This window comes from Trachypithecus francoisi, unplaced genomic scaffold (genome assembly GCF_009764315.1).
Source record: "Trachypithecus francoisi isolate TF-2019V2 unplaced genomic scaffold, Tfra_2.0 Lachesis_group5, whole genome shotgun sequence".
Lineage (NCBI taxonomy): Eukaryota > Metazoa > Chordata > Mammalia > Primates > Cercopithecidae > Trachypithecus > Trachypithecus francoisi.
Genome location: NW_022681470.1, coordinates 135,825,879 through 135,844,026, shown reverse-complemented (window position 1 = coordinate 135,844,026; position 18,148 = coordinate 135,825,879). Strand labels below are relative to the sequence as shown.

The following is an 18,148-nucleotide window of genomic DNA, read 5'->3' as shown; positions in this document are numbered from 1 at the left end:
CTGTGGCAACCGCCGTCTCCTGACTGGTGAATGTGCTCTGCGGGGCCGAACTGCTCCTGATTGAGAAGCACTTAAGAGAGGGTCAGGGGAGGGGAGAAGTCAGGTCACCCCGACACGGAAGGGCTAGCTGGGCTCAACTACAAGCCAATCTGCTGCTTACACTTGAACAGCCTACGCCCTCTCCAGCTGCTGTCTGCACCCATGTTCCCAGGTCAACCGTGGTTCCAGGGAGGGATTCAGAGCCTTTCTGTGAATTATGCGGAAATGGCTGACCACTCGGCCTCTGGATGGTTACATGGCTAAGGTTTAGTAAAATTTAATAAAAGCATTGCTGTTTGTGTGTTGGGAGCACAATGTTAATTTCTTCCTGTGGGTCCAGGGCAGTCTGAAAAATCACTGATTATAATCTATCTGCAGGACAGCTGGTTTGCTTAAATTTTGACAAAGAAAAACTCCTTCTGGAACCTCAGTCTGGAATACTGTAGAACCAATTAAGACTGGAGTAGGAAGCTGGGAAGAAGACATGGGACAGCCCACCCACTGGACAGGTCAAGAGGCCAATTCTGGGGGAGAGTGGACAAAGTTGCTTCAGTCCACACGAGACAAAAGCACAAACAATCATTCTAAACGAAGTGCTTTTAATTTTTAGACCAACCAAACATTTTTAATATAAAAACATTTTAATAATATACAAACAGCAATCACAACAGCATCCACATGGCAGCAAGGGGACCAGGGCACAGAGACGGGGACCAGGCTGCGGAGGGACGGTTTTCAGGGTCCCAGTTGCTTCCCTGGCTTGAAATCACCCTGGTCCTAGCAGAGGGAAGATTAAGGCTGCCAGAGGCAGAGGGTCCCTGACCCCGACCCAGAGACAGACTGTGCACGCAGGCCCTCTGATACCATCTTCCAACCAGAAAAAGCCAGATCCATTTAGGAGATAACAGGAAGGTGGCTGTGATTGACAGGAAAGGCAACATGGTTCCTCAGCATCCTGCTGATCACACCTCTGGGAGCAGAGTTTTCCAGGGGCTGCTGGATTGAAGAGGACCTAAGAATCTTCCTGGGAGCAGGACAGAAATGGGATCTAAGTCTACCTACTAACCAAGATTCCTGCCTGTGACACCAGAAAGCTGGAGTGGATCTGCTCAGATGTACGGGAAGAGAAAGGAATGACAGAGCCTTTGGCTCAGCAGGACCAGAGCCTTGACAGGCACTGACCAAGAAAGCCTCTAGGTGGGCCAGGGAGGTCCGTCGGAAAGCTTTGGGTCAGTGGTACTCAGGGGTGCACAGTGGCACAATGGCCTTAGGTAGAATTTATGAAGACGAAAAGAACACAAGTCAGAAAGAATTTAGAACTGAAGTACCTGCTTCTTATAGGCCTGTACAGGAAAAGCGAGATCATCCTTCTGGCCAGGACTAGGGGAGTCCCGAGGCCTGTTCTTTCCTAGGGGCTGAGTTTGACAGACCTGGATGCAGCTGATGGCCCCCAAAGTCCTCTAGATGGGCCCTGCAGGACTCACTGGGAGGTCTGGTTGCCCCTCCTGGTGTGCTGGGACACTGGGTTCCTGCAGTTAGATGCAGTCCATGGAGTTCTCAGGGAGGAGGCCAGGGATGCAGCCAGGGAGGCCCAGGCCCTTGATAGGAGTGCAGCTGAGTGGGAGGCTGCAGCCCAAGGAGGGGTCCTGGGTCTCTATGGCCTCCAGCCTGTCCGTGTTGTTGTCCCAGTTGATGTGGAAGCGGGTCACCCGGGGGTTCGAGGCCAAGATGTTCCGCTGGAGCTGGGGCAGAAAGAGGAACGTCAACCCTTGTTGACATGCCCTCTCCTTGCTCCCATAGAGCCAGGACACCCCCAATCACCCATGTGAAGCCCAGCAAGAGCAACCTACATATGGAACTCCAGAAAATACCTGTGCACCATGATTTAGGGCTAGGACCTATCTTTTTGTTTTTTGAGACAGTTTCACTTTTTTTGCCCAGGCTGGAGTGCAATGGTGTGATCTCGTCTCACTGCAACCTCCACCTTCCAGGTTCAAGCGATTCTCCTGCCTCAGCCTCCTGTGTAGCTAGAACTACAGGTGCATGGCACTATGCCTGGCTCATTTTCGTATTTTTAGTAGAGACGGGCTTTCACCATGTTGGCCAGGCTGGTCTCGAACTCCTGACCTCAGGTGATCCGACAGCCTCGGTCTCCTAAAGTGCTGGGATTACAAAGTGTGAGATACTGCACCTGGCCCAGGACCTATCTTTTTTTTTTAAGGGACAGTCTCTGTTAGCCAGGCTGGAATGCAGTGGCATGGTCTGAGCTCACTGCAGCCTCAAACTCCTGGGCTCAAGCGATCCTCCCACCTCAGCATCCACAGTAGAGTACTCCACCCATGTCTGGCTCATTTTTTGGGGTGGGGAGGGGGTAGGGACAGGGTCTCGTTATGTTGCCCAGGCAGGCCTATCTAATCTTAATTCTCTAAGACATGCCTTTGAGAAACAAAGGCCTTTTTCTCCTATTCTAACCCAGTACTATAAGAACTGAACATTACTTGAAAACCTTAAGAAGTAACCTTGACTCCCAATTTGAATGGCTGAACTCCCCCCAAGTATAAAGAACGGCCTTGTGGGAAGCAGGAAGTGGAAACAGGCCCCACCTGGGAGAAATCTGGCTTCATGGGTGGGTTCTCACGCAGCTCGGGGTTGAGGTACTCGTTGTTGACATAGTAGCCCACTCGGATGAACTCCTGTCCGTGGTAGGTACAGGTGATGAGGACTACGGTCACACCCACGGCATCAGTCTCTGGGATGAGGGATGGGTTGGGGGCATCAGCCTAGGGGAGACACATCCTAGGCCTTAGCAGTGCCACAGCCATGCCTCTATGTCATTAGTAGAAACATTCCCAAGCAACATGTATTTACCGAGCAAAAAGTATGCTCTCTGCCCTCAGTTTTCTTTTTTTTAACCTCTGCCTCTCGGGTTCAAGCAATTCTGCCTCAGTGTCCCAGGTAGCTGGGACTACAGACGCACACCACCACACCCGGCTGACTTTTTATTTTCTTGGTTTTTTTTTTTTTTTACATGGAGTTTTGCTCTGTTGCCCAGGCTGAAGTGCAATGGTGGGATCTCGGCTCACTGCAACCTCCACCTCACAGGTTCAAGCGATTCTGCTGCCTCAGCCTCCTGAGTAGTTGGGATTACAGGCACCTACCACCACACCCGGCTAATTTTTGTAGTTTTAGTAGAGTCGGGGTTTCGCCTTATTGGTCAGGCTGGTCTTGAACTCCTGACCTCGGGTGATCCACCAATCTTGGACTCCCAAAGTGTTGGGATTACAGGCATGAGCCACCGCCCTCAGCCTTTTTTTTTTTTTTTTGTTACGGAGTCTTGCTCTCTCTCCCAGGCTGGAGTGCAGTGGCGTGATCTCAGCTCACTGCAAGCTCCGCCTCCAGGGTTTACGCCATTCTCCTGCCTCAGCCTCCAGAGCAGCTGGGACTACAGGCGCCCGCCACCACACCCGGCTAATTTTTTGTAGTTTTTAGTACAGACGGTGTTTCACCGTGTTAGCCAGGATGGTCTCGATCTCCTGACTTCATGATCCGCCCACCTCGGCCTCCCCAAGTGCTGGGATTACAGGCATAAGCTACCGTGCCCAGCCTACACCCAGCTAATTGTTTTTATTTTTTGTAGAGATGGGGGTCTCACTATGTGGCCAGGCTGGTCTGGAACTCCTGGCCTTAAGCAATCCTCCTGCCTCTGCTTCCCAAAGTGCTGGAAGCCACCACACCCGGCCAGAATCTACATTTGACAACTCAGGCAGGGTGCTGCATGAGAGCCACTTAGGAGTTACAGTCTATCCTCATTCATTATTCATGGGTTCCATATGTGCAAGTTCACCTACCTGCTACATTTATTTGTAACCCCAAGATGAATACCTGTAGTGCTTTCAGCGTCACTTGCAGACATGCACAGAACAAGGAAAAGCTGGAGTTACCTACCACGCCTGTTCCCACCTGAGGTCAAACAAGGCAACACTCTGTCTTCTGGTCTCAGCTGTGAATGAGCGTCCTTTCCTCAGCCTACTTAGTGCTACCTTTTTTCCATGTTTTGTGCTTTTTGTTGGTGAGTTTGCTGTCTATGATGGCACCCAAAGGTAGTGCTGAAGTGTAGTGTAGGGTACAAAAAAGGCCTTATGGAAAAAATGCATATTAAAGAAGCTTCATTCAGGAAAGTTATAGTGCTGTTGGCTATGAATTCAACATAAATGAACCACAGTATATATTAAATAAGGTGTCTTTTTTTTCTTTTTTTTGAGATAAGTCTCTTGCTGTATTACCCAGGCTGGAGTGCACTGGTGTGATCTCAGCTCATTGCAATCCCCACCTCCCGGGTTCAAGCGATTCTCCCACCACAGCTTCCTGAGTAGCTGGGGTTACAGGTGAGCGCCACCACACCTGGCTAATTTCTGTATTTTTAGTATAGATAGGGTTTCACCACGTTGGCCAGGCTGGTCTCGAACCCCTGACCTCAGGCGATCCACCCCCCTCAGCCTCTCAAAGTGCTGGGATTATAGGTGTGTGCCACCATACCCGGCCTGGTGTCTTTCAACAGCAACACACATACAAGTTTACGTATTGACTGGTTGACGAAAACGTGACTTCCAACAATCTAACCCTGTATTTACCCTGAGACAATGGTTCAGTACTCACTAAATCAGTGTTCCTGGCAACTTTATAGACCATAACTCTTGTGAATAACGAGAATTGACTGTAAATCAGTGGCAGCTTTGACACAGAGGTGGGGGAAGGGAGGGCCTGAGAGCCTCTGAGAGGTCAGATAGTTCCTGACAGTAGAACTGGGATTTGAACCTGAACTTTTAAATTTTTTTTTAATTGATTGATTGAGACAGGGTCTCAACTCTTTTTTTTTTTTTTGAGACAGAGTCTTGCTGTATTACCCAGGCTGGAGTGCAATGGTGTGGTCTTGGCTCATTGTAGCTTCCATCTCCCAGGCTCAAGTGATCCTCCCATTTCAGCCTCCCAAGTAGCTGAGACTACAGGCGTGCACCACTATGCTCTGCTGATTTTTAAATTTTTTGTAGAGCTGGGGTCTCACTATATTGCCCAGGCTGGTCTCAAACTCCTGGCCTCAAGCAGTCCTGCCACCAAAGTGCTGGGATTACAGGTGTGCGCCACTGTGCCCAGCCTGTTTTTTAATACTTGTTTTTTCCTTTTTTTAGAGACAGGGTCTCACTGTGTTGTCTAGGCTGGAGTGCAGTGGCTCAATCATAGTTCACTGTAGGCTCAAGACTCCTGGGCTCAAGCAATCCTCTCACCTCAGCCCCTGGAGTAGCTGGGTCTATAGGCGTGAGCCCCTGTGCCCAGCTGAACTTGAACTTTTGATTCCTGAAGCACTCTGTGGGATTTCAGGTAAAAGAGGACGTTTCTAGGAGTCAAGAGCTAAAGGCCTAAGGCCTCATCTTTCTTACCTGAAAGACAAACATGTGTCTCCCTGCTGGTACAGGGCCCACCAGCACCGAGTCTAGGATCTGATCAAACTCCTCACTTTCAGCCGAGCCAACATAAATGATCTTCCACTCCAGGTCTGCAAAGACATAGGAAGGTTAATGAATTGAAATAGCTCAACAGCAACAAGGCAGGGAAAGGCTCTTGTATTCATTTTTCTTCTTCTTTTTTGAGATGGAGTCTTATTCTGTCATCCAGGCTAGAGTACAGTGATGCGATCTCGACTCACTGCAACCTCCGCCTCCCAGGTTCAAGTGATTCTCGTACCTCGGCCTCCCTAGTGGCTGGGATTATAGGTGCCCGCTGCCACGCCTATTTTTTTTTTTTTTTCTTTTTTGAGATGGAGTTTCACTCTTGTCACCCAGGCTGGAGTGTTAATGGTGTGGTCTCGGCTCACTGCAATCTCTGCCTCCCAGGTTCAAGCGATTCTCCTGTCTCAGCCTCCCGAGTAGCTGTGATTACAGGCGCCTGCCACCATGCCTGGCTAATTTTTGTATTTTTAGTGAGAGACGGGGTTTCACCATGTTGGTCAGGCTGGTTTAGAACTCCTGATCTCAGGTGATCCACCTGCCTCGGCCTCCCAAAATGCTGGGATGACAGATGTGAGCCACTGTACCCGGCTTTTTTTGTATTTTTAGCAGAGATGGGGTTTCACCATATTGGCCAAGCTGGTATCTAACTCCTGACTTCAAGTGATCTGCCTGCCTTCGCCTTCCAAAGCGGTGGGATTACAGGTTTGAGCCACTGCGCCCAGCCACATCTTGTATTTTATTTTTATTATTTTTCGAGACAGTCTCCCTCTGTTGCCCAGGCTGGAGTGCAGTGGTATGTTCATGGCTCACTGCAGCCTCAACCTCCTGGGCTCAAGTGATCCTCCTGCCTCAGACTCCCACCATGTTGGGATTACAGGTGTGGGCTGCTGTGCCCAGCCTTGTGGTAATTTTAAACAGATCCTTAATATATTAGAAGATTCTTATTCCATCCATCAGACACTTAGTGCCAGGCAGCACAGTCCTGAATGCTGAGGTGGGCACGAAGCTCTATCTCCATTAGGGAATTCTGTTTTGTAAGCCTAGCTATGACAGATGACCTTGACTGTACCTCTGGGGAAACCTGGGCCTCTCAAGGCCTGAGCGTGAACTGTATGGCAGAGGCTGAATTAAGAGCCACATGACACAGACGTGCTGAGAAAGGAATGGCAGGGGGTTGGGTCATTTCAGGGCCCTGCTCACTGGGTGCTGGGATAGGAAGCAGCATCCTCTTTCACACACAGGGACTGGTGCCACTCAACAAAGTGGATCCCTCGACAACTGGGGCAGGGCGGCAGATTCCAATCCAGCAGGAGAGCCAGCCCGCAGGAGGGGGAAGGTGAGGCTGCTCAGGGAGCCAGCCACCCTGGTCTTCCAGATCTGGCACCAAGTCATGCCTACTTAGAGACATTTGGGCAACTCAGTCAACAAATGCGGCATCCCGGGGTGATCCTCCAAACACTCTTTTTTTTTTTTTGACACGGAATTTCGCTCTTGTTGCCCAGGCTGGAGTGCAGTGGCACGATCTCGGCTCACTGCAACCTCTGCCTCCCAGATTCAAGTGATTCTCCTGCCTCAGCCTCCCGAGTAGCTGGGATTACAGGCGCCAGCCACCACAGCTGGCTAATTTTTTGTGTTTTTAGTAGAGATGGGGTTTCACCATGTGGACCATATTGGTCTCGAACTCCTGACCTCAGGTGATCCATCCACCTCAGCCTCCCAAAGTGCTGAGATTACAGGTGTGAGCCACCGTGCCCAGCCTCAAACCCTAACTCTTGCACCCCATCCAGCAGGAGGGCCCCATCCCCTGAATATGCTCCATCGAGATGAAAGGAAAGTGCTTATGGAGCTCCTGGCTGTCAGCTGTGAATCACAGGGAATTCCGGAGATCATGGCCTCCTGCAGGAGGTCCAAGTGTATCAGGGGCAAGGTCATGCTGGTACAGGGAGTCTTGGCAAGAGGCTCAAAACTTATTTTCGGCTCTTCAGAAATTACACAACCCTTCAGCTCTAGCAGCTGGGGGAAGTTTCACAAGTTGTGATTTTCACAGGAAGCAAATTCTCTCAGAAGCTCCCTATTCCCTGGTCCAGTGTCCCACAAAAGCATCCAACTTTGGAAGCACACTGCTGCCGGGTCATGACTAGAGGCTTGTCACCTGAGTCCCAAGCCCTTCTTTGATGCACTGGCTGCCCGTCCCTTTGTGGTTTCACTCAGGAACCCTACAGCAGGTCTGTAGGATATGGGTGACCACTGAACTCACGGGTGTTTCGTCGAACTAGCCTCTTATTATTTGCAGGGAGGAAGTTGACTTTTTTTCCCTAGAGATGGGGTCCCGGTCTGTCACCCAGGCTGCAGTGCAGTGGCGCAATCATAGCTCACTACAGCCACGAATTCCTGCGCTCAAGTGATTCTCCTGCCTTAGCCTCCCAAGTAGCTGGAAGCACAGGCTTGTGCCACACACCCAGGTAATTTTTCAATTGTTTTTAGAGATGAGGTCTTGCTTGGTTGCCCAGCCTGGTCTCAAGCAATCCTCCCGCCTTGGCCTCCCAAAGTATGGGACTTTGTCTGAGCTATCATGCCCAGCCTATTGATTTATTTTTGTTACAAGTAGTGACACAATTAGAACCAAGTTTTGGGGGAAGACAGAACAGCCAGCCCTGCTCTCTCCTTTCTAAAGCAGTTGTATCATTTTGGTATATTTCCTTCAGCGCTTTCCCCTCATAGCGGGTAGAGTCCTGTATGGGTGCGTTTAATTCATGTCCTGGGAAGGTAGATGAAAAAGACTAAAGTGTACCCACAAGCACATGATGTTGTCCAGCTGAGGTCAATATTAATTAGCAAAACCTAAACAAAGAGCATGTGGAAACTCAGTGAAAGAGAAGGGCCCCTGCAACCGGGCGCAGTAGCTCACGCCTGTAATCCCAGCACTTTGGGAGGCTGAGGTGGGTGGATCACTTGAGGTCAGGAGTTCAAGACCAGCCTAGCCAACATGGCGAAACCGTGTCTCTACTAAAAGTACAAAAAATTAGCCGGGCATGGTGGTAGCTAGTCCCAGCTACTCCAGAGGCTGAGGCAGGAGAATGGCGTGAACCCGGGAGGCGGAGCTTGCAGTCAGCAGAGACCATGCGCCACTGCACTCCAGCCTGGGCGACAGAGCCAGACTCCGTCTCAAAAAAAAAAAAAAAACATTCGGCCGGGCGCGGTGGCTCAAGCCTGTAATCCCAGCACTTTGGGAGGCCGAGGCGGGCGGATCACAAGGTCAGGAGATCGAGACCATCCTGGCTAACACGGTGAAACCCCATCTCTACTAAAAAATACAAAAAACTAGCCGGGCGAGGTGGCGGGCGCCTGTAGTCCCAGCTACTCGGGAGGCTGAGGCAGGAGAATGGCATGAACCCGGGAGGCGGAGCTTGCAGTGAGCTGAGATCTGGCCAGTGCACTCCAGCTTGGGTGACAGAGCGAGACTCCGTCTCCAAAAAAAAAAAAAAAAAAAAAACCACACCAAAAAAAGACAAAAAAAAAAAGAAAAGAAATGGGCCTCTGCAACATAGAGAGACGTCGACTCTACTAAAAATCAACAAAATTAGCTGGGTGTGGTGGCGCATGCCAGTGGTCCCAGCTACGTCGGAGGCTGAGGTTGGAGGATCACTTGAGCCTAGGAGTTCAAGGCTGCAGTGAGCCACAATCGAGCCACTGCACCCCAGCCTGGGCGACAGAGACCCTATCTCAAAGGAAAAAAAAGAAAAAGAAAAGATGTACTATGTTGACTGTCAGGCATATGGGCTGAAATGGCTTTCAACCAGGATCAGAAAGAAACTGGAGAATTAACTGAGGGCTGTAGAGAAATACTGATGCAAGAGTTATAGAAGCTGGTTGGGCACGGTGGCTCACGCCTGTAATCCTAGCACTTTGGGAGGCCGAGGCAGGCATTTTGCCTGAGCTCAGGAGTTCAAGACCAACATGGGCAACATGGTGAAACCCATCTCTACTAAAAAATATCAAAAATTAGCTGGGCATGGTGGTGGGCACCTGTAATTCCAGCTACTCAGGAGGCTGAGGCATAAGAACTGCCTGAACCCAGGAGGCGGCAGAGGTTGCAGTGAGCTGAGATCATGCTGCTGCACTCCAGCCTGGGCAACAGAGCGAGACTACGTCTCCAAAAAAAAAAAAAAAAGAAGGAAGAAAGGAAGAAAAAAGTTATAGGGCCAGGCGTGGTGGATCACGCCTATAATCTTAGCACTTTGGGAGGCTGAGGCAGGTGGATTGCTTGAGCTCAGAAGTTCGAGCCCAGCCTGAGCAACACAGTGATACAAAAAATACAAAAAATTAGCCGGGCGTGGCGGCATGTGCCTGTATTCCCAGCTACTCAGGAGGCTGAGGCAGGAGAATTGCTTGAACCTGGAAGGCAGAGGTTGCAGTGAGCTGAGATCGCACCACTGAACTCCAGCCTGGGCAACACAGTGAGACTCCATCTCTACTAAAAATATAAAAAATTAGCTGGGTGTGGTGGTGTGCACCTGTAATTCTAATTTTTGTATTTTTAGTAGAGACGGGGTTTCACCATGTTAGCCAGGCTGGTCTCGAACTCCTGACCTCAGGTGATCCACCTGCCTTGGCCTCCCAATGTGCTGGGATTACAGGCGTGAGCCACCATGCCTGGCCTAGAATCATCTTACATTTGCTGAAATGGCCAGGCATGGTGATGTGTACCTGTGGTTCCAGCTACTTAGGAAGCTGAGGTGGGAGGATTGCTTAAGCCCAGGAGCTCAAGTCCAGTCTGGACAACATAGTGACACCCTATCTCTCTCTCTTTTTTTGAGACGGAGTCTCGCTCTGTCGCCCAAGCTGGAGTGCAGTGGCGTGATCTCGGCTCACTGCAACCTCCACCTCCCGGGTTCACGCCATTCTCCTGCCTCAGCCTCCCAAGTAGCTGGGACTACAGGAGCCCGCCACCACGCTGGCTAATTTTTTGTATTTTTAGTAGAGACGGGGTTTCACTGTGTTAGCCGGGATGGTCTCAATCTCCTGACCTCGTGATCCGCCTGCCTCAGCCTCCCAAAGTGCTGGGATTACAGGTGTGGGCCACTGTGCCCGGCCAACACCCTATCTCTTTTTAAAAAAAGAAAAAAAATCGGGCTGCAGTGTTGTAAGTAGAGACATATGTGTATGATTACATTTCTGAATATAATCTTTCTTTAGAATTATACATGGGACACAAATCACCAACACAGTACGAACTCATAGCTACTGTGTACAGGACACAGCTATACACATGAGGTGTGTATCTAACTTTCTGAGCAATGTCAAGGCAACTCAACTGTGTTCCATGTTATCTCTCTGCCCTAACTTCACAAGCTAGTCCCTGTACAAGACACACCTCCGCTGTGTGTGTGTATGTATGTGTGTGTGTGTGTACATATATATATAAATGATAAGACTAAAGACATGTACATGATTACTGTAGCTGAACTAGCTAAAGAGTCTGCTTCCTGCTTTTTTGTTTTTGTTGTTGTTTGAGACAGTCTTACTCTGTCACCCAGACTGGAGTGCAATGGCGCAATCTGGGCTCACTGCAATTTCCACCTCCCGGGTTCAAGCAGTTCTCCTACCTCAGCCTCCTAAGTAGCTGGGATTACAGGCACCTACCACCATTCCCGGATAACTTTTGTATTTTTAGTAGAGGCAGGTTTTCACCACATTGGCCAGGCTGGTCTCAAACTCCTGACCTCAGATGATCTGCCTGCCTTGATCTCCCAAAATACTGGGATTACAGGCGTGAGCCACTGTGCCTGGCCTGTTGTTGTTTTTTGAGACAGAGTCTCGCTCTGTCACCTAGGCTGGAGTGCAGTGGCGCAACCTCAGCTCACTGCAACCTCTGCCTCCCAGGTTCAAGCAATTCTCCTGCCTCAGCCTCCTGAGTAGCTGAGATTATAGGTGCCCGCTACCGAGCCCGGCTAACTTTTGTATTTTTAGTAGAGATGGGGTTTCACCATGTTGGCTGGGCTGGTCTCGAACTCCTGACCTTAGGTGATCCACCTGCCTTGGTCTCCCAGAATGCTGGGATTATAGGCATGAGCCACCGTGCCCGGCCTGCCTTTTTTTTTGCCTTTGTTCATAATCAAAGATGAGTCCTGCTGCCATAACAACTTCGTTAGTTCTGGGTCAGAACATCTGGCTTCTATGACTTATTCAACCAGTGTCTGTTGAATTTCTCAGCTAAACGTGGAAGCATCTATTTCCAGATGTGGAAGATAAAAGTGCAAAGGGGGCTCGGGGCCCTTGAGAAATAGGAGTCACTCAACTGGGGCTTAGGAGTTAGGGTGGGTTTTTTTTTTTTTTTTTTTTTTGAGATGGGGTCTTGTTCTCTCACCAAGGCTGGAGTACAGTGGTGCAATCATGGCTTACGGCTTACTGCAGCCTTGACCTCCTGGGCTCATGCAATCCTCCCATTTCAGCCTCCTGAGTAGCTAGCTGGGACCACAGGCACGTGCCACCAAGCCCCATTAATTTTTTGATGTTTCTGTAGAGACAAGGTTTTGCTATGTTACCCAGGCTGGCCTAAAACTCCTGGGCTCAAGAGATCCTTCTTCCTTAGCCTCCCAAAGTGCTGGCATTACAGGAATGAGCCACCTCGCACAGCTGGGTTGGGGGTTTTGTCAAGATTTTCAGTTGACACTGCTCAGAGTGAGGCAGATTCTCTTTTTCATGGAGAGGAGGCCAGAAAGAGGCAGAAAGCAAGCTGGCAGATCAGTCACAGAAAGCCCTAGGACTGGAAAAGCCAGGATTTCTCACTTGAGTTTCTTGAAGGAAAAGCTTTATCATCCGGGTGCAATTAACAATAGCATTCCCTGGCCGCGTGCTTGTGATTCAAAGTGTAATCCCAGCAGTTTGGGAGGCTGAGGCGGGCAGATCACTTTCGGTCAGGTTTGAGATCAACCTGGCCAACATGGTGAAACCTCATCTCTACTAAAAATACAAAAATGAGCCGGGCATGGTGGCTCAAGCTTGTAATCCCAGCTACTTGGGAGACTGACACCAGAGAATCGCTTGAACTCAAGAGGTGGAGATTGCAGTGAGCTGAGATTGCGCCACTGTACTCTAGCCTGGGTGACACAGTGAAACTCCATTTCAAAAAAAAAAAAAAAAAAAAAAAAATAATAATAATAATAATAGCGGCCGGGCGCGGTGGCTCAAGCCTGTAATCCCAGCACTTTGGGAGGCCGAGATGGGCGGATCACGAGGTCAGGAGATCGAGACCATCCTGGCTAATACGGTGAAACCCCGTCTCTACTAAAAAATACAAAAAAAACTAGCCGGGCAACGAGGCGGGTGCCTGTAGTCCCAGCTACTCGGGAGGCTGAGGCAGGAGAATGGCGTAAACCCGGGAGGCGGAGCTTGCAGTGAGCTGAGATCCGGCCACTGAACTCCAGCCTGGACAGCAGAGCAAGACTCTGTCTCAAAAAAAAATAAAATAAAATAAAATAAAATAATAATAATAATAGCATTCCCCTTCACTGTGTTTTGAGTATCCTGATTTGGCCATAAACTGTATGGTCATTCCTATCTATGCTCCACCTCTGAAATAGGGAATCCTTCCTTTCTTTCCCTGGATCGGAGCAAAGATAAAGAACTTAGATTCCAAACTTCAGTGCCAATACTTCTACAAACTGGCTGGGTGACCCTGGATAAGTCACTCCATTTCTATTAAAGATGACCAGCAGAGGCCAGGCACGGTGGCTCACACCTGTAATCCCAGCACTTTGTGGGGCTGAGGCGGGCAGATCACCTGATGTCAGGAGTTCAAGACCAGCCTGGCTAACATGGTGAAACCGCATCTCTACTAAAAACACAAAAATTAGCTGGGCGTTGTAGCAGGCACCTGTAATCCCAGCTACTCGGGAGGCTGAGGCAGGAGAATTGCTTGAACCCGGGAGGCGGAGGTTGCAGTGAGCCGAGATTGCGCCCCTGCACTCTAGCCTGGGGGATGAGAGTGAGACGTCTCCAAAAAAAACAAAAAAAGGATCAGCAGGTTGGTTTAATTTGGCCTTTCTGCCTCTAATTCTATAAATAAGTTAGTAAAGTCACAGGGCAGGGGCTTCCTAGGAGTAGAGGTACCAGATAATGACCACACAACCATTTTTAAATGCAAGGAACACAAACAGGCTGATTGAAACCCGATCTCCTGCCGCCTGGGAGCTGGGAATCCCTCAACCTATTACTTCCTTCCATTTCCTCCTGGCTTTTAAATTAAATCTTATTCCACAGTGTCATTCTACACTTTATTTATTTATTTACACGCTGCCCTGTTCCAGAAAGGATTTAACTCGGCTTATTCTATAGTTAGCCACAAGTAGACTCCTTAATTTAAAAAGGAGTGAGACAGATCGGGGAGAGACAGACCCACTGGCCTACCCGAAGCACATCCACATCTCACTCTATCAGCCCCAAGCTAGTCCAGGTGACCAGCTTTGAGGGCAAAACACTCACCTGTCCCTGAAAGGCACTAGTTAGCACATCCTGGCTCCACAGGCCCCCAGATCGCTACCTCCTCGGCTGCTGCCTTTTCTCTTTTAACCACCAAGTAGAAAAATGGCCTAATGGAGTACTTCTTCCTGAAAGCAGGACTTGCATTTTAGTGGTGCCAAGGCTCCCTGGGTGACCTTAGATTTTGGATTTGAACAGGCCTTGACTTGAAAGACCTTTTGCGCTTTGTGGTTCCTGTCTTCTCATCTGTGAGATGAGAGCCATGTCCACCTTTAAGTCACACAGATTAACAAATACATCTGCAGAAGCACCTTGGAAAAGATGTACAGGAGGCTGTGACCTCTGGACTCCAGCTGACTGTTTGAAGCTGGAGCCCGTCACAGCTCAGCCCAACCCACCCACCCTCCAGACTAGGTCAGACCATCAAAAGCAATGGAAGCTTGGCACTGATTATCTAGCTATATAAAAAAAAACAAAAACAAACAAACAAAAAAGACTGGGCACAGTGGCTCACACCTCTAATCCCAGCACTTTGGGAGACCAAGACGGGTGGATCACTTGAGATCAGGACTTCGAGACCAGCCTGGCTAATGTGGTGAAACCCTGCCTCCAACTAAAAATACTAAAATTAGCCGGGCATGGTGACAGGTGCCTGTAGTCCCAGCTACTTGGGAGGCTGAGGCAGGAGAATTGCTTGAACCCAGGAGGCGGAGGTTGCAGTGAGCCGAGATCGTGCCACTGCACTTCAGCCTGGGCAACAGAGCAAGACTCTGTCTCAAAAAAAAAAAAAAAAAAAAAAAGAGAGAAGAAGAAGAAAGAAAAAGCGAGGGAAGAATTGCTGCAGTAACTCAGTTGGAAACGGGTGGGCAAACCTGGAGAAGCAGCTAATGCCTGCCTGGCTATGCCACCCCTTGGATCTCAGTGTGTTTATCCAAGTCCACAGAAGAGGGTGGGGAAGGGGAGCTGGGGAGACCAAGCTCCCCTCAAAGAGGGTAGCATCCTTTCCCAGGGGGAGCTCAAGCATAGCGGGGGTTGGGCCCCAACGAAGGAGGGAAACCAGGTTCCAGGGTATGTGCACTGGGGCAGAAAAGCAACAGCAACTGGTGCGGGTGGGGTTGTTGAAATATTGGCAGGTTGGGGAGGGGATTGGTGGGAGACAAATGGGAAGATGGGGGCGAGAGCGGTCCTGAAAAGGGGTTGAGGGGTTTTCACAGGGAAAAAAGGTTACTGGTGGGGAGGGTCTTCATGGTGAGGAGGGAAGGGAGCTTGGGTGAGAGGTCTCCATAGGGAAAATAGCAGATGGCTGGGATTTCCCCCAGGGAAAATGGGAAGGAGCTGGACACTGGGGGTCTCCAGAGGGAAAATGGGAGGTGTATCTCACTAAAGGAAGAGGGAATAAGTGGGCAAAAATGGGTGGGTGGCTAAAGCGGGGGTCTTGCCATAGAGAAACCACGGTGGCTGAAGATCTCCGTGGGTTAAGAAATGGAGGCCAAGAAGATCTCTCCATGAAAACGGGTACCTAGGAAGACCTCCAGAGAAAAAAGATGGATGAGGTTTCCCACGCGGGAAATGGGGCTTGACTGGGGTTAATCTTTATGGGGAGGTCGGGGCGGGCAGTGGGGGAAGAGGTCACGGGGAGGTCCGAGTTAGCTAGCTGGGGGTCTCCACCCGGGAGGTCAAGGCGGGCAGTGGGAGAGGAGGTCACGGGGAGGTCCGAGTTGGCTGGTGGCGGGAGGTCTCCACCCGGAGATCGGGATTGGCGGAAGGGAGACGAGGGATTTCATGGGGGAGATCAAGTTGGCCATGGGAGCGCTTCTCCAAGGGGAGGCCGGGGTCGGCCCGGGGATGGGGGTCCCCGCACGGGCCCAGCCTCACCGTCCGCCAGGGCTTCACTGCACTCGAAGCTGATCTCGAACCGGAAGGGGCTGTGGAAAGGGCTCGGGTTCTCCAGGACCGCCACGTTCAGCACCGACACCTTGGCCATCGCCCCGCCTCGCCTCGCCGTGCCGCAGCAGGGGCAGGGGCTGTGGCTGTGGCTATGGCTGTGGCGGAGGCCGCGCCTGGGTCTGGTGAGGCTGGGGGCGCGTCAGTAGGGTACCGTAGACCAGGTCCACTCCCGCCTCTTCTCTCCGCGGACTGAAGTGCGCACCTAAACCGCGGACCGCCTTCAAATAGCCGGCCTCCGCCCTCTGGCCAATCACCGCCAACGCTCCCTGGCGGCGCGCGCACCCCGTCAGCCAATCCTGGAGCGCCGGTCGGCGCGCGCCCAGACTCCCCGGGCCAATCAGAGGAGCTCCCTCTCCGCGGCGTGTGAGGAGGGGGAAACCATCTCCAGGCTTCTTAGCATGTCCGCTGGGAACCAATCCCCAGCGTCTCCGACTCGGATGTCAACGGCGGGAGTGGATGGAGTCAGAGCGCCGGACTCCTTCTGCCCAATCCTGAGGGTTCCCGTACCGGCGTGGCCCGCCCCTCGCCTCGCTTTTCCGGGAGATGCATCGCGCACCGCGCAGCGCCGCCAACCGCCGAGCGGTGGCGCGCGGCGCTCGCTAAAGAAGGCGGGAAGGGCGGTGCTCGCACCCTCAGTGATTGGCAGGAGGGAGTGGGGCGGAGATAAAGAGGGTTTTCTGAGAGTTGATTGGCTGGATTGGTAATGGTGGCGGGAGCAGAAGGAGGCTCAGCTGGGGATTCGCTGGAGAGAAGCGGAAGTCGAGCGCCGCCGCAGTGCTGGCGAGTGTGAAAAGAGAGGAGGAGGGTTTGCGGCCTCAGCGTCTGTCAACAGGTGAGCGTAGTCTGGAGCTTTTCTGAGTGGCTCCTGACCCTTGAGGTCCAGCGGCCCTGGAGTCCGTTGTGAACGTTGCGAACGTTGGGAGTGGCGGTCACGCGGCGCGCTTGGACCTCGGGAGTCCAGCCCGGTTCGGATCCCGCTTTCGCCCACGAGGGGTTCGAATCCCGCTCTCGCCCCCGAGGGGTTTGGATCCCGCTCTCGCCCCCTCAAGGGCTCTTGGAAGGTTTCAAGCAGACGGTACTGAAAATGGGAGTTTCAGTTCTGGGGCAGACCAGTGTTCGAGTCCGGGCTCTGCTACTCAGCTCCCGAGGCAGCGTCTCTCCATTCAGCGGGGGCCGTGGCAATTCCCTGACATGATTCATGACCGCACAATACATCCGGAAACTTCTCTCCGCCGCATCCTGTCGCCCCCGACCTGGGATACTCCAGGTCGCAGAGTCTTTGCCCCCATGGGCGATCAGCTCTGCCCAGTGGAAAAATAATGCCAGCCGCGCACCTGATTTTACATTTTTTGGAAACCACTTTTTTTTTTTTTTCTTTGAGACGGAATCTCGCTCTGTCACCCAGGCTGGAGTGCAATAGCGCGATCTCGGCTCACTGCAACCTCCACCTCCCGGGTTCAAGCGATTCTCCTGTCTCAGTCTCCTGAGTAGCTGGGATTACAGATGACCAGCTACATTTTTTTCTGTATTTTTAGTAGAGACGGGGTTTCACTTTGTTGGCCAGGCTGGTCTCAAACTCTTCACCTCGAGTGATCCGCCCGCCTTGGCCTTCCAGAGTGCTGGGTTTACAGGCGTGAGCCACTGTGCCCAGCCATATCTTTTTTTTTTTTTTTTTATTTAAGATTTACTTTTTTAAAAAAAAATTAAATTTTAGAGGCTGGGCATGGATGATTTCTTGAGGCCAGGAGTTCAAGATCAGCCTGGGCAACATAACAAGACCTCATATTTACAAAAATATAAAAGAATAAGCCAGGTGTGGTAGTGCATACCTGTAGTCTCTGCTACTCCTGAAGCTGAGGCAGGAGGATCTCTTGAGCCCAGGATGCTCCAGCCACTGCACTCCAGCCTGAGTGTCAGAGTGAGATCCTGTCTCTAAAAATTAAAATTAAATTTTAAAAAAGAAAGTTCAGGCCAGGCGCGGTGGCACAAGCCTGTAATCCAGCACTTTGGGAGGCCGAGGCGGGCGGATCACAAGGTCAGGAGATCGAGACCATCCTGGCTAACACGGTGAAACCCCGTCTCTACTAAAAAGTACAAAAAACTAGCCGGGCGAGGTGACGGGCGCCTGTAGTCCCAGCTACTCGGGAGGCTGAGGCAGGAGAATGGCGTGAACCCGG

The 18,148-nt window shown here is 51.1% G+C and overlaps 1 protein-coding gene and 1 long non-coding RNA gene across 2 annotated transcripts in view; one reads left to right on the top strand and one right to left on the bottom strand.

Moving 5' to 3' along the window:
- Positions 1-618: 618 nt before the first annotated feature.
- On the bottom strand, positions 619-17,015 carry ASF1B (anti-silencing function 1B histone chaperone). The gene is made up of 4 exons (XM_033196066.1): positions 15,900-17,015; positions 5,475-5,590; positions 2,643-2,819; positions 619-1,781 (listed from the first exon to the last, which is right to left on the bottom strand). Exons 1-4 carry the CDS (start codon positions 16,006-16,008, stop codon positions 1,575-1,577), a joined length of 609 nt encoding a protein of 202 aa, XP_033051957.1. The 5' UTR covers positions 16,009-17,015; the 3' UTR covers positions 619-1,574.
- LOC117074527 overlaps positions 16,715-18,148 on the top strand; it is a 28,133-nt gene continuing 26,699 nt past the window's right edge. Inside the window, exon 1 of the long non-coding RNA XR_004433606.1 lies at positions 16,715-16,803. This is a non-coding gene — a long non-coding RNA (uncharacterized LOC117074527). The remainder of the gene's footprint in view (positions 16,804-18,148) is intronic.